The sequence below is a fragment of the Phycodurus eques genome, chromosome 19 (assembly GCF_024500275.1).
Source record: "Phycodurus eques isolate BA_2022a chromosome 19, UOR_Pequ_1.1, whole genome shotgun sequence".
Classification (NCBI taxonomy): domain Eukaryota; kingdom Metazoa; phylum Chordata; class Actinopteri; order Syngnathiformes; family Syngnathidae; genus Phycodurus; species Phycodurus eques.
Window position 1 is genome coordinate 3,146,900 of NC_084543.1, and position 14,109 is coordinate 3,161,008.

At 44.9% G+C, this 14,109-nt stretch overlaps 1 protein-coding gene across 1 annotated transcript in view; it reads right to left on the bottom strand.

Moving 5' to 3' along the window:
- Positions 1–14,109, bottom strand: part of LOC133395200 (thyroid hormone receptor alpha-B-like) — a 46,933-nt gene that overhangs the window by 1,081 nt on the left and 31,743 nt on the right. The window contains 7 exon segments of the mRNA XM_061663945.1: positions 513–771; positions 2,698–2,844; positions 5,383–5,415; positions 5,417–5,589; positions 6,354–6,501; positions 6,922–7,022; positions 9,312–9,373. Of these exon segments, the coding sequence (XP_061519929.1) occupies positions 513–771; positions 2,698–2,844; positions 5,383–5,415; positions 5,417–5,589; positions 6,354–6,501; positions 6,922–7,022; positions 9,312–9,373 (923 nt within the window).

Consider the following 14,109-nt stretch of genomic DNA (forward strand, 5'->3'; position numbering starts at 1 on the left):
TAGATTTTTAAAATTGCTGTAGAACCTGAATTTGTCTTCTGGGGACCAACAAATGATAATATCTTCTCTTAAAAGTCACTCCCTCCATGAAGTCATCATGTCATGATCGCAACAACTCCCGCAAAAGTTCACCTGAACTTCTTTTGTGATTGAGACCAATCAAGAGTTTTCAGCCAATTATAGTGGTCAGTACGGGCATCTCTCACCTCCCAACAACGTTTTTTTTTTTTATAAAAAAGTAAGTAGTTAAATGCAATATAAATGTATTCCATCACAAAAAAAAAAAAAAAAATCTTTGAAAAATGCTTTCGCTAAATGTCATTGAAATCCGAAAGGGACCATAAGCATTAAATAGGAAGTAAATATGATATAGTAGAGGCACAAATAATAAATCTGATAAATCAAATCGGAATCTATAAACAAACAAATAAGCTCGATTAGAGGTACATATGGAAATCAAATATGATGCAAGTATGGTGGTAATAATAATAAATGCATCATTCCCTACCAACCTGAACTCATGAGCAGCACTGCCTGCAGCAGCGCCACCTCCGTGTCGTCCAGGTTGAACTGCGCCAGGCTCTTGCCCAGGTCGAAGATGGCGTCCGACACCACGCCCAGCCCGCCGTTCTTGAGCTGCTCGCGCTTGACCGCCATCTCGCCGCTCAGCGTCAGCGTCTCGCTCTCGGGGTCGTAGCGCATGGCCGCCCGCAGCGACATGATCTCCATGCAGCAGCCCTTCAGCAGGATGATCTGGTCCTCGCAGGGCAACTGGGTCGCCGGGCGAGCCGTGATGGGCGTGATGGGGGGAATAAATCAAGAAATCAAAAGTTCAACTTGAATGAATGAAAGGCCTCATTGTTAGTGGTGGGAAGTAACAAAGTACAAATGAAGTCGCTTTTCAGGGCTCACATGTGGCCTAATTTGATGTCAAAGGGGCTGGACCACTAAAAAGCATACCATACTTCATATAATAATTTAGATGTTTTTCCACTTGTTTTAATGCAAAACAACAAAACAACAGATTTGTTGAAAACGGTTTGCTTCAGTTTGTCATGTAAATGTGTGCGTAAAAACTGATCACAGTGCTTTTATTTTAAGCCGCAAAACTAAGTGACGGGTATTTGAAACTGAAAAATATAGTATTGCACTGCAAAATTAAATCAATTTATGAAGACATAGGAATTATTACCATTCCATTTTCTACATGAGCATAATCATTCTCAAAATTTTCCTTATTGCCTAGCACCGGAATTTTTTCTTTTTCAAATGTATCCAGCGGGCCAGTTCTGGCCCGACTGGTTTAATACGTTCGATATGCCAACAATCCCATCCATACATTTTTTGATACATATTTTTATGAAAGAAAAATAGCACTGTATTGCATTAAAAAAAAAAAAACATAAAATAATGTAAAGAAACTGGTTGGATAAAGTGTAATTACTGTACTACTTTAGTATTCATGTGTTGGATGTGTGCCTTTAAGGGGCGTGGCCTAGCGAGTGCCATCAGAAGCTGATGATGCCCCCTCTGGCTAAATTAGAGCCAGGAAAAACATGTTGATTGCATTTCCGTAATGGATGCAAATCAATCTGAGGACGTGCACAATTAATTCCACTTAATGAACACGTCTTATTCCACTGGCCTGATGTGTCGTCTACATTTGTTCCTTTTGCGCTAGCTTCAACGCACACGCGACACCCGCCGCAATACCGCAAAACAGATCTTTTTTTATTTTGTCGTTCAATGCAGGTTACACCAACTGATGAATTAAGTGACATTGTGAATTAAAGCTTTTCAGTTTGCCGGCGTGAATACTAAATGTTACGATAATTCTCCCAAAATGAATAAAACATCCATCAGCAACACGAGGCACGCATTTAAATCTACCCTCTCCTTTGAATACTAATGTTCATCATCTATTATAATATCTATTTAATGCATTTCACAATGTCCTACCACTTTACATACAACTTAGATACAATACAAGAGCTGTTTAAAAAGGCTAAAAACAAAGAAGACTGCCTTCAAAAATAAAAACATTTCAAAATGGAAAAAAAAATGTTTGACAAATGTTAACAATGTTAGTTATTTAAAAACTATACTTTTTGTATAATGATGCAATTAAGTACAGAATACAGTGAGTACACCGACTACCTATGCACGTTTTTTGTTTTTTTCCCCTGTATACCGATTCACAATATTATGGTATTTTATTTGTTTTAGCTCTTTTTGTGATTCCCTGAAAATGCCATAAGATGGCGCCAAAGCTCTGGTTAAGAGGAAAGTAGTAATTGGTGTCAAGGAAGTACTGCACTGGATGTTGAACTGATGGAGCTTGACTGTTCTTGTTCAACCTGTCACTAAACATCGCAGGCTATGATAGAAAAACAAATATAGATTATTTGTAGTAAATAATGATGTTTTGGGATCATAGTTTGCGGCATACAGCGAACCGACAATATTTGCGCAAATTGCGAAAATCTGCGAGAAAGCGACGCCCACCCAAAAAGGTTTGTAATTGCTAATAGATGGCACTAGATGGCGCCCACATTATTATTGTATTATTTATTTATTTTTTAAATATGGCTTTAGCACGTCAAACCATGAATATAGGTAATTAAAACCATTTTTTTGCCATTCGTGGCAGGGCTGGGTGGTTTACTGTGGTACGGTTGTATTCCTGGGAGCAATCACCTCGGAGAACAGGTGCAGTTTTTTGGCAAAGTCGACCACTCGCGTGATGGCGGGAGTGATGATCTTGGTGAACTCGCTGAAGGCCTCCAGGTCCACCTTGTCGCCGTCAGACGTGGGCGCCACCGGCGACTGCCCAATTTTGTCCGGCTGTGCGGGAGCACAAACAAACGGCGTTAAGGGGACGCTGCAGTGTGGAATTAAAGAGCTGCGGGCACAACATGGAAGACAGGTGGGGGAAAAGGGGAATGAAAGAGGAAGAGATGAACTGAAGATGAAGAGAAGAGCAACAAAAAAGTCCCACGAGAGGAACTTGTCCAGGTTCCACGAACCACAGCAAACATTGACAATTCATACTTGAAATGGAAGCTACATTCAAAATTATTAACATGATTTGACGTTTCTTTTCACAAAAAGCTCATTTTCTCCACTTTGGGGTCAGAAACCGGTGGTCTTGGTGAAAGCAAAACTTGTTCTACTGCTGATTACAAAAGAACGGAAAAAGCCAGAAACAAACTTTTTTCTGGTGAAAGAAGTTTTTTTTTTGGGTAGGTCCGGTACTTATACTGTGACAGAACATTATTCTGCAAGTCCTGAAAGATGAGATAAAAGTCTAAAACGGCTGGCAATATGGGGAAAATGGACGGGAGTGAATGGGTGAATTAAGAGCCAACCTTCAATTTGGTCAATTCCTGCTTGTTTCCAATTTATTCTCATGAAAAAGTTTCCAACTTCCAAATTCCGGGAATTTTGGAAACCCTAATTGCAAAAGACGGCGGCACGGTGCCCGACTGGTTAGAGCGTCAGCCTCACAGTTCTGGGGACCCGGGTTCAAAGCCCCGGCCCCGCCTGTGTGGACTTTGCATGTTCTCCCCGTGCCTGCGTGGGTTTTCTCCGGGCACTCCGGTTTCCTCCCACATCCCAAAAACATGCATTAATTGGAGACTCTAAATTGCCCGTAGGCATGACTGTGAGTGCGAATGGTTGTTTGTTCGTATGTGCCCTGCGATTGGCTGGCAAACCAGTTCAGGGTGTACCCCGCCTCCTGCCCGATGACAGCTGGGATAGGCTCCAGCACGCCAGCGACCCGCGTGAGGAGAAGCGGCTCAGAAAATGGATGGATGGATAATTGCGAAAGACATCGACACTTCACATACTTCAAGTAATCCCCGTGTGGCCTCCTTCCCCACCACGCCCATCCACATCCTTCCAGTTGCCTAGCAACCACCCTCCACAATGATTGCCATCCCTTCTCCCACCTAACGTCAGCCTACGCACGCCTCTCGCCGGTCCCCAGCGAGGACTTTTGGGGGATAAAAAGAGCATCCTCGGCCTTGGCGAACTAACAGAATTCCGCCGCGAACGTTGGGCGAGACGCTCGGAAAAGCGCAGCGATGTCAGAGACGCCGACGGGGGCCAACCCGAGTTCACCTGAGAACCAACAACCGGCGGGCCAGCCGAGCCGAGGGGGATTTGCCGAGCCCCGTCTCGGGAGGAAAAACAGACGGAAACGTCGAGCGGGGAGAGAGAAAGAGTGGAAAGAGATTAAAGCGAAAGGAGGGAAACAGAGGAATTAGGAGCCCGGAAGGATTAGCGTGAATAAAGCGGCAAGAAGACTGAGGAGGGAAAACCGAAAGATGAAGTCAAGATGCGACGGCAGCTCGCTCAAATTGTTCTTTCCGTTTGTTTATCCCGCGGAGCAGAGAGAAGCTTGTGCGCTCATCTTTGAGGGCCTCATGTTGCAGATCCACAATTCCGGGGAAGCAGCAGTTCCCAACATTAATTCGCCGCCATTTTTAACGGAACTGCTTGAGGCAGACGACTGCCCTCGTTACCACTTTTAATGACGCGTGGGCAAAGGTACTGGGACGGCCGTCACAGTTTTTGCTAAGATCTTTTCACGGGACGACGGTGAAAAAAATGTGTACAGCTTGTATAATTGTAAATGAAATGTCTCCACAAAATAACTCAATACACAGCCAGTAATGAACAAAAGTGAGTACACCCCTACGTGAAAATCATTTGTTCGGCGCAGTCCCAAGAATATATGGAATAAAATATGTAACTATTCTCTGAACAATGCACAAATCCGTGCCAAACTGCGTATTTTTGCGCTGTAAAGCCACAAGATATCGACCAACCACCAGCCGGCTAGACAGCGAACAGCGGGGTGACGGAAGATTCCGGTCGAGGTCCGACAGGTAGGAGAGGCTTCTTTTGGGTTCAACGTCGGAGAAAGCCGCGTGGTAAACTACTCAAGATGATGCCGAGAAAGGTCCGGATCGCTACTGGCAGTGGTGGAAGTTTATAGCCGATGAGCTGACAATGAACCCCCGAGCACGAAAAGTGAGAATCTGCTGACAAATATGTTTGTAATTGGCTACAGGTGCCACAAGATGGCAGCAAAGCACTTTTGCACAAAACAATGGCCTGACTAAATGGAGCTCCTACCCTCAGTTCAACATAGATGCTTGGCACCGAGATGTCACCAGATGGCGCCTTACTAATATTTTTGAGCAGAAAACCAGCAAAAAGGTGAATTTTCAGCCAATAATGTCAGATGAGTTGCCCCCCGAAATCCACATATTGGCAAATTTGCGAATATCGAGCGTCAAATGTTTTTCTTTTCAAGCTACTCCAAACCAAATTTATCCAAGCACGCAACCGGAAAAGGAAATTCCGGCTTACCAGGAATTTGCGCTTCTGCTTCCACTGGGCGCCCCTGAGCGTTGGTGTGCCGGTGGGCCTCGGTCACCAAGTGGATCAGCTCCCACTCCGACCCGCTGGGCTCCGGCCGGTTTTGGAGCGTCTTGACCATCTCCTCCTTCTTGCGGCGCTCCCGGTTCTCCTCGATCAGACGCCGCTTGGCCACCCTCTTGGAGTCGTCCAGCACCACTGCCAAAAGAAGACGTTTTTGTGTTTGCATGCGTGGACACACACGTGCACAATAGTGGAAACCTTGACATGCGAGATTAATTTGTTCTGTGATCATGCTCTTAACTCAAATCACAAGTATTTCAAAACGACTTTCCTCATTGAAATGAATAGCAATAACATAAATCTTTTCCAGCCCTCCAAAAACGCCTAGAAATGTTTGTTATGTGCTTTTTCGAATAACAAAAATAGGAATCTATAGTATTGTACTGTACAAAAACATACTAAATACCATAATTTAAAGAATTGCAAACTTTTTTTGTTTTCATTTAATAGACATTGTGCTGTTCCCTCTGGTGTGCGCCACTGGCCACTAGAGGGCAGAATAATACAGACGTAGCCACACAACGTGGAAAAGTTTCACATCTGTCGCACCTTTTGTGTTCAAATATCAGTTGTTTAAAGATGAATAACTACCGAAACATCAAGGCTAGTTCCGTTAACCCGTCTATGGCTTTTTGCATCATGTGCTAGTGGACTTCATAAGACAAAGTTATGTGGTTTGGTTAAATACTCTTTGCTTAAACAGCTTGAAGAAACCCAGAGTTACAAAAACATCAGAAGTCAAATTTTTGAAACACAACACAAATGGGGGGAGGAGGGGCGGGGGTGGGGGGGAGGGGGGAGACCCAGCGATGGCTCATATTTTGAAACATTCGTAAATTAGGGTACTAATAAGGCAAGGTACCACTATATACAATATAAAAACAAAGATGGAGACTAACAGTCCATGGCCATGCCCACTGCGATGCACTTCTTGAAGCGACACAGCTGACACTGGTTGCGCGTGATCTTGTCGATGATGCAGCAGCCTTCATACTTGCACGAGTAGGCGGGGTGAAGGTTCTTCTGGATGGTTCTGCGGAAGAAACCCTGCAGCGGCACAACACATGAACATATGAGTGTTGTATTCCAACTTGCGTGTTGATGTAGCATTGATCACATGCCCGCTTTCATTTATCCACCCCCTCAACCACGAGGCAGGAGATACAAAGCCACACTGGCCAGAAAAAGAAATACTTCATTCCAAATGCAATAATAGCGCAGATTTTTTTATTCGGTATCCTCATAATGAGCTGTATCAATGTAAGAGGAAATATTTTTTTTCCATGGCCAGACTACATGAAACCACTCATCCAAAAACGGTTCAGTGTACGAAGTGCTGCCTCCACATGTGAAACTCTTCCGACTCTGGGCTGTTTGAGAACAACTTTGCTCGTCGCCGGACGGTGACTCATTCGTCTGAGACAGAACCCCTCCCACACATTTACGCACGTGTATGCGTGTGCGTACCTTGCAGCCCTCACAGGTAATGCAGCGGTAGTGGTAGCCTGTGGCTTTGTCGCCGCACACCACGCATGGCTCATCCTTCTCCAGATAGCTGGGGATGTACCCTGGAACACAAGAGAGAGACCATCAATATGTGCCAATGATCAGTATGAATCTGACAATACTCCGCAATATGGGAATTTTCAGGAACGAGGACTTTCATCTCCGCTTTGTATGCATTTTCAGAGTAACATGGATGTCAGTGCATGGACTGTATTTCGCCCCAATCCACCATGTGGCATCAATGAGCCTCAGGCAGCTCCACCACTGCCATTAAACACAAAAGGAGAAAATAAATACATAAATAAATAAATAAACATCCTGGTCACCACCTGTTCCATCTCCTTCCCTCAGGTAGGCGCTATCAAACAATGCAAACTAAAACCAGCAGACACTCCAACAGCTTTTTCCCTTTTGCCATTAACATCTTAAACAGTTAACTTACAATTTCATTGCAACGTGCTGCCAATTTTGCACAACTCTGTCCGGACACCTCTCGATTATTTGAACACTCACTGTTTTATCACGCATTTGCATTCTGTTGTTGACAACTACTGGCCACTCATGTGCCTGAGAAGTCTCGGCACCATTTGCACAATCGTCACTGTACCAGATCATTGCGCTATTAGTCACTTTAGACTCCTCTGAATTGCTTGAGGACTCTGCCTCATTTTCACAATTGCTATTATATCAATATCACTACACTAGTGGTACACTTTCATTTCTCAATGACTCTCCACGCTCATGTTCTTTTATGTGCCAAACGTAAATCTCGTCATATAGGCTGTTTGTTGTTATACTAGATTTGCTGCCAGTCCTCCATGTTAACGTGGATATTTGAATTCAACAAAAAAGTCAAAGGCATCCATGTCCAATGATAGCTGACAGGAAGAATCCATTAAGAGTCACAAAAGAAAGATTGAGGTAGCAAAAAGACAAACAAATGAACGTGAACATGATATGACGGATACGGAAAGTGCTGAGACAACACCGAGAAAAGAAAATTACACTCAAAGCCCTCAGGGAGCGAGAGAAAAAAACCACAGTGAAATAATAATAACCACAAATAAAGCCGGGGAGAAGTGGACGAGAAAGAACCACGAGTAAAGACAACAAAGACCTCAGATAATCATCATCCTATCAGAAAAAACAAAACAAAAAAACGTCCCGCTAAGGTGTGCTTTTGGAAAACTGGAATACTCAGATGAAGCTTAGCAGACCTCCAGCGACTACATCCTTGACAGAGATGGGGGTGAATCAAGGTTAGAACGTTTCCCAGCATGCCTTGAGTCACCTTTATTATGATCTCCAAGACTACGGATGAGGTTTAAACAGGACAAAAGAATTCTTTGTTATCCAAGAAAGGTCAATTCCGAAGGCTCTTTGCAAGGTTGGATTCAAGTGAGTCTCGATAGTCAGGGAAAATATGGATGTACTTTATACGCATTATGTGCTGGTTACACAAGGACTCTTAAGTTCCAATAGGAAAACTCTGACATCATTACGCCATTTCATATGACAAAGATATGATTAGGAGTGGCCTACTCGGGAAAGTTTGTGGATAGGAGTGACTGTGGAGGTTTTACGTCTTAGGTTAAATGCACATAAGCACTTTTTCCTACCACTCCATGAAACTCTATCCACACAAATAGGATGGGGGGAAAAAAATAATAGGAATAATGATCTTGATCCATGCAAGCTAACAAGCACTGTATATATGAAGGAGCCATGGAAATGACCACAAATGACCTTAATGTTGCCTTGTCAAAGCTAAATGGCAGACCTTTTGTGTTTTTTGGGGCACGGATTCCTGAGACCTATTTGTGGGTCTACTTATAATAGACATCCCTGCCGAATTTCACGTTGCTAAGTGAAACTCACTTAGGGGGCTGAATTGTCAAAAATATTTGAAGGACTTCCCAAAATTACTAAATTGAGCATAAAATGGCTGCTTCCAACCAAAATAGCTGACTTCCTGTGTCTTTTCGGGCATAGCTTTTTGAGACTTTCTGGTGGGTCTACACATAATAGGCATCCGTACCAAATTTCATGTTGCAAAGTGAAACTGGATTTGGAGGCTGAATTTAAAAGGAATTTCTAAGGACCCTTGGAAGGGACCAATGTGACCTTAAAATGGCCGACTTCCGGTTGCCTTTTCAGTCCTGGCTTCTTGTGTCTTTTTGTGGGTGTACTCATGATAGACATGGCCACCAAATGTCATGTAGCTAAATGAACTCGGCTTTGGGGGCTGAATTAGCAAATCATTCAGAGACAATTTGAGGGGCAGTGGACATCACACTTGAATATAAACACACAAAGAAACGGGGTCAGACTTTTTCATACAGCTTACTCACCCGTCATACTCTTAACCGAACATTGGCTGTTCTTCCTCTTCCTCTTTGGGCCATTGAGCCACCTGAGCGAGTGAGAGAGAGAGAGAGAAACAAATTCAATGAACGACAACATCGGTTAATTGTCTAAATATCGTCTCATCACGCAGGTTGACCATCACATTTCATCTGCTCGCTGCCGTCTTTTGTTTTGTTTTGGAATCACGTCCGCGTCAAAACAAATAGAAATGTTGGTGGGGAAGAACAGCGAGCGGCACAGGGCGGGAACGCTGCCGGCATTCAACCGCAAGGAGCTCCGAGTTGCCAGTGTACAGGCGGGGAACACGAGACGCCCGTCAAGTTCAGAGGTAAATTGCGGCAGAGAAGAAAGCTGAGCGCAGATGGGGAAGGGGAAGGGCGTTGGGGACAAAAGCCTCAGAGGAAGATGAGCGAGCGTCAGAGATGGATGCGATTCTCAATCCCCGGAGTCGCTCTGCTCTCGGAATCCGTCGCCTTGCCGTCACATCGGTCACATCGAGGTTGTTTAATGGCGGCTCAGCCAAGAGGAAAGACATTCCCGTTTTCAAACCACACTCCAAAATGAAATACTATGACGATTTGTTTGCAGCTAATTTCATCCACATCATTTTTACACGTTGAGCTTATTTTAATCAATTTTATGGATTAGTTCTAGTTTATTGGTTAGGACGGTTTTTAAGCAAATCAAAGGGTGTGGGGGAGACGACAACTTTTGGTGGGAATACAAATTAAAAATCAGATTGTATTTTCAGACCAAATCACACAGTCCGAACGTATTCTTTCAGTGTCCTCCTTTAAAAAACAGCCTCCAGTAGCTTTAGCTACAGCTGAAGCGCTAACTCGCCTTTAGCACAAGTGGCAAATTCACAAGACTACATTATGACTTCAATTAGTGTTGGCTCTATTATAACAACTGGAAAATAAATAACTTAGGACAGATTGATACTGACAGGCCAGTATAGAAAAGCAAAGTTTTCCAGTGTGTCATAATATGAAGCACAAATCTATATCTGTCATTTCTAGATTCCCCCCCCCCCTAATAACGCCAATGACGTCAGTCAATGCTGTCAGGAAAACGACATGATTACATTTTAAGAACTGCCGCTTGCTTGGATTCAAGTCAAATGCCATCAAATGATGTTTGACTTATGCTTCCCTTTTGAAAGACGTATCTATCAGCTGGCATTTCACACCTTTTGATGAATCGCGCTCACGGTTACGGTAATATTCCCGGTCGCCATGCGGGCAATGTGGGCAGCACGACTGCCAAACGCTTCCTCCGCTGTGCCGTCGATCAACAACAACAGCAACGTTGGGCAAAGACGCGCTCGCTCCGCTGCGGCGTAGGAAAACTATTTGATGTGTCACAAAAAGCCGGAATGTTGACTTCCAGAGTGACAGCAACATGACACCCAAGACATTTTCAGTGTCTTGGGTGTCATGTTGTCAAACGTCAGCGCTGCCATGTGGCAGCTAGTGCACTTGTAAGTAAAGGTACTTGTAATCACATTAGAGAAATCACAGAAGATCAAAGTTTGTTTTATATAATGTCATTAGTAATTATTATTTCTTTTATAGGGGAAGGGGAAAATCTTTAGAACAATTGGGTAGACCAGTGCGTCCCAACCACTCAACTGCAGCACATTTGTGGTCTGTCGTCAGGTGTGCCGTGCGAAATGATCCAATTTCACTGAATTGGTCAAAAAGTGATTGACTACAAATCGTGCATCCTAATTCAACTATCTATGCTCGCGACAGATAGCGAGAGGCTGAACAATTTTATGTTCCGACAGGACAGAGAAAGGAAAGGGAGAGACGGCAACAAAAGCGAGTCCCTCGGAGGAAAGTCAAGGCTGCGAGGATGAATATGAGCCGTATAAGGAATTCAAGGTTTTTTCAAGGACGAGGGAAATGCTTTTTTGTATTTTTATTTTACTGTTTTACTATGCTGTCTGCTGCTAGGTAGATCTTATAACTGCCTGACCTGGATAAATGAAGGTTAAAATAAAAATTAATGAAATGCAAAATAAAGTATTCTTATGAAATTTGACTCAAACTCAAACTTTATTCATCAGAATCAACAAACAACATGTTTGCATTCATGTGAAAGGTGATACTGAGATCTCGACTGCAGTAAATGGGGCAGGTCTGGCTCAAAAGCGGTGGTTTTAATGCGCAAGATGTCACGCAGGTGGGAGTCACTTAGTCTTAGTCTCCAATCTCTTGGAACCTGTCTTTATCCAGCTGCTGGTAAAAGTTGACAAGAGGGAGGGAGTCGTTGGTACCGGCTGCGACACTCTGTGTCACACTGCAGCTCAATGAGCTCCAGCTGCAGGTGGGCTCGAACGTCACTGAGATCCACGGAAACGGTTTGGCACATAGAACTTTTTGGTGAATAATACAATGGAGTTTTGTAGCTTTACCTCCTTCTTCGCTTTCTTTGTTACACACTCGGGTTGATAATCCACTGTGCTCGCCAACCATGGCAGGTGCGCCATCCGTAATAATCCCCGTGATTTTATTCCACTTTAATTTTATGTCATGTACGGCGGAACAAACAGAAGCAAATAAATATTTCCCTCTTGTTTGGTCGTGAAGGCTCTGGAGGTCAAGTAGCTCTTCACGCACGTTCATTTCACTGTCCACTCCTCTAAAAAAAATCAGTAACTGAGCGCTGCCGGATGCGTCCGTGCTTCTGTCCCAGGCTCACGAAAAAAATTCTAACTCCACTCCTTTTGCGTCCAACTGTCTCTTAATATCAGAAGAAACTTCTTCGATCCTTCGTGACACAGTGCTACGAGCCAGGAAAACATTGGCGAACGGATACTTTTTCTCAGGACAAATGTTCTCCACCATTTTCATCACAGTCTTTAATAAATTCACCCTCAGTAAAAGGTTTGCAGTGCTTGGCAATCAGCGTTGCCACCTCGTAGCTTGCCTTTGTTGTCTTTTCATTCGACTCACTGGCTCTTGTGAAAAAGTGTTGCTGTGCCGTTAAACCGGCTTCCAGTTGCTTCAATTTTTCACTGCGTTCGTTCCCAGTTAGCTTGTCGTAATTCTGGTCGTGCCTCTTTATATTGAACTCCTTGAACACAGCCACAGTCTCTTGGCAAATTAGGCAGACGCAGTTGTTTCGAAACTCAGTGAAAAAATATTCAGACTTCCATTTGTCCTGGAAACGTCGGCCCTCGCTATCAACTTTCCTTTTCTTACTTCCAGTTGCCATTTTAGAAATGGGCAAAAAACAGATCATGAGCAAAACGGCCCCGCGAGAGTTCAGCCACAAGTTTACTGCCATCCTGTGGTGAAATATAAAATTGCGCATGTATTTTGCACTGCCGGGCCACATATTATTGGTTTTATGACAGAGGCTTCGGGCCAGTGGAAATATGAACACGGGCCGGATTTGGCCCGGGGGCCGGACTTTGGGCATATCTGCTTTAAATTGAAAGCGCCACCTGTTGGACAAAGTTGCCATTGCTTTATTTAGCACGTAAACACGACGTCACCATCCGCCTCACTTTTGTGTTTTTACGACGATGTAAAGACTCCGAGAGCGTCAAAGCCCAAAATAGCCCGATGGAAATACAAACATGGCCTGCTAACCAAACATGATCTTAGCATTGCTGGCACGCACCACCACAGGAGAAAAATACTTCAAAACAAAAACGTCAAGTTGAACATTATGATTTATTTATTATCCATCCATCCATTTTCTACCGCTTATCCGGGTCGGGTCGCGGGGGCAGTAGCTTTAGCAGGGACGCCCAGACTTCCCTCTCCCCAGCCACTTCATCCAGCTCTTCCGGAGGGATCCCGAGGCGTTCCCAGGCCAGCCGAAGGACGTAGTCTCTCCGGCGTGTCCTGGGTCGTCCCCGGGGTCTCCTCCCGGTGGGACGTGCCCGGAACACCTCACCGGGGAGGTGAGGGTAGGAACGTAGATCGACCGGTAAATTGAGAGCTTCGCCTTTCGGCTTAGCTCCTTCTTTACCACAACGGACCGATACAAAGTCCGCATCACTGCAGACGCTGCACCGATCCGTCTGTCGATCTCCCGTTCCATTCTTCCCTCACTCGTGAACAAGACCCCAAGATACTTGAACTCCTCCACTTGGGGCAGGATCTCATCCCCGACCTGGAGAGGGCATGCCACCCTTTTCCGACTGAGGACCATGGTCTCAGATTTGGAGGTGCTGATTCTCATCCCAGCCGCTTCACACTCGGCTGCGAACTGCTCCATGAGAGTTGGAGGTCACGGTTTGATGTAGCCAACAGAACCACATCATCAGCAAAAAGCAGAGATGCAATACTGAGGCCACCAAACCGGACCCCCTCTACGCCTTGGCTGCGCCTAGAAATTCTGTCCATAAAAGTTATGAACAGAATCGGCGACAAAGGGCAGCCTTGGCGGAGTCCAACCCTCACCGGGAACGAGTCCGACTTACTGCCGGATATGCGGACCAAACTCTGACTCCGGTCGTACAGGGACCGAACAGCCCGTATCAGGGGGTTCGGTACCCCATACTCCCGAAGCACCCTCCACAGGACTCCCCGAGGGACACGGTCGAACGCCTTCTCCAAGTCCACAAAACACATGTAGACTGGTTGGGCGAACTCCCATGCACCCTCGAGGACCCTGCCGAGGGTGTAGAGCTGGTCCACTGTTGCACGGCCGGGACGAAAACCACACTGCTCCTCCTGAATCTGAGATTCGACTTCCCGACGGACCCTCCTCTCCAGCACCCCTGAATAGACCTTACCAGGGAGGCTGAGCAGTGTGATC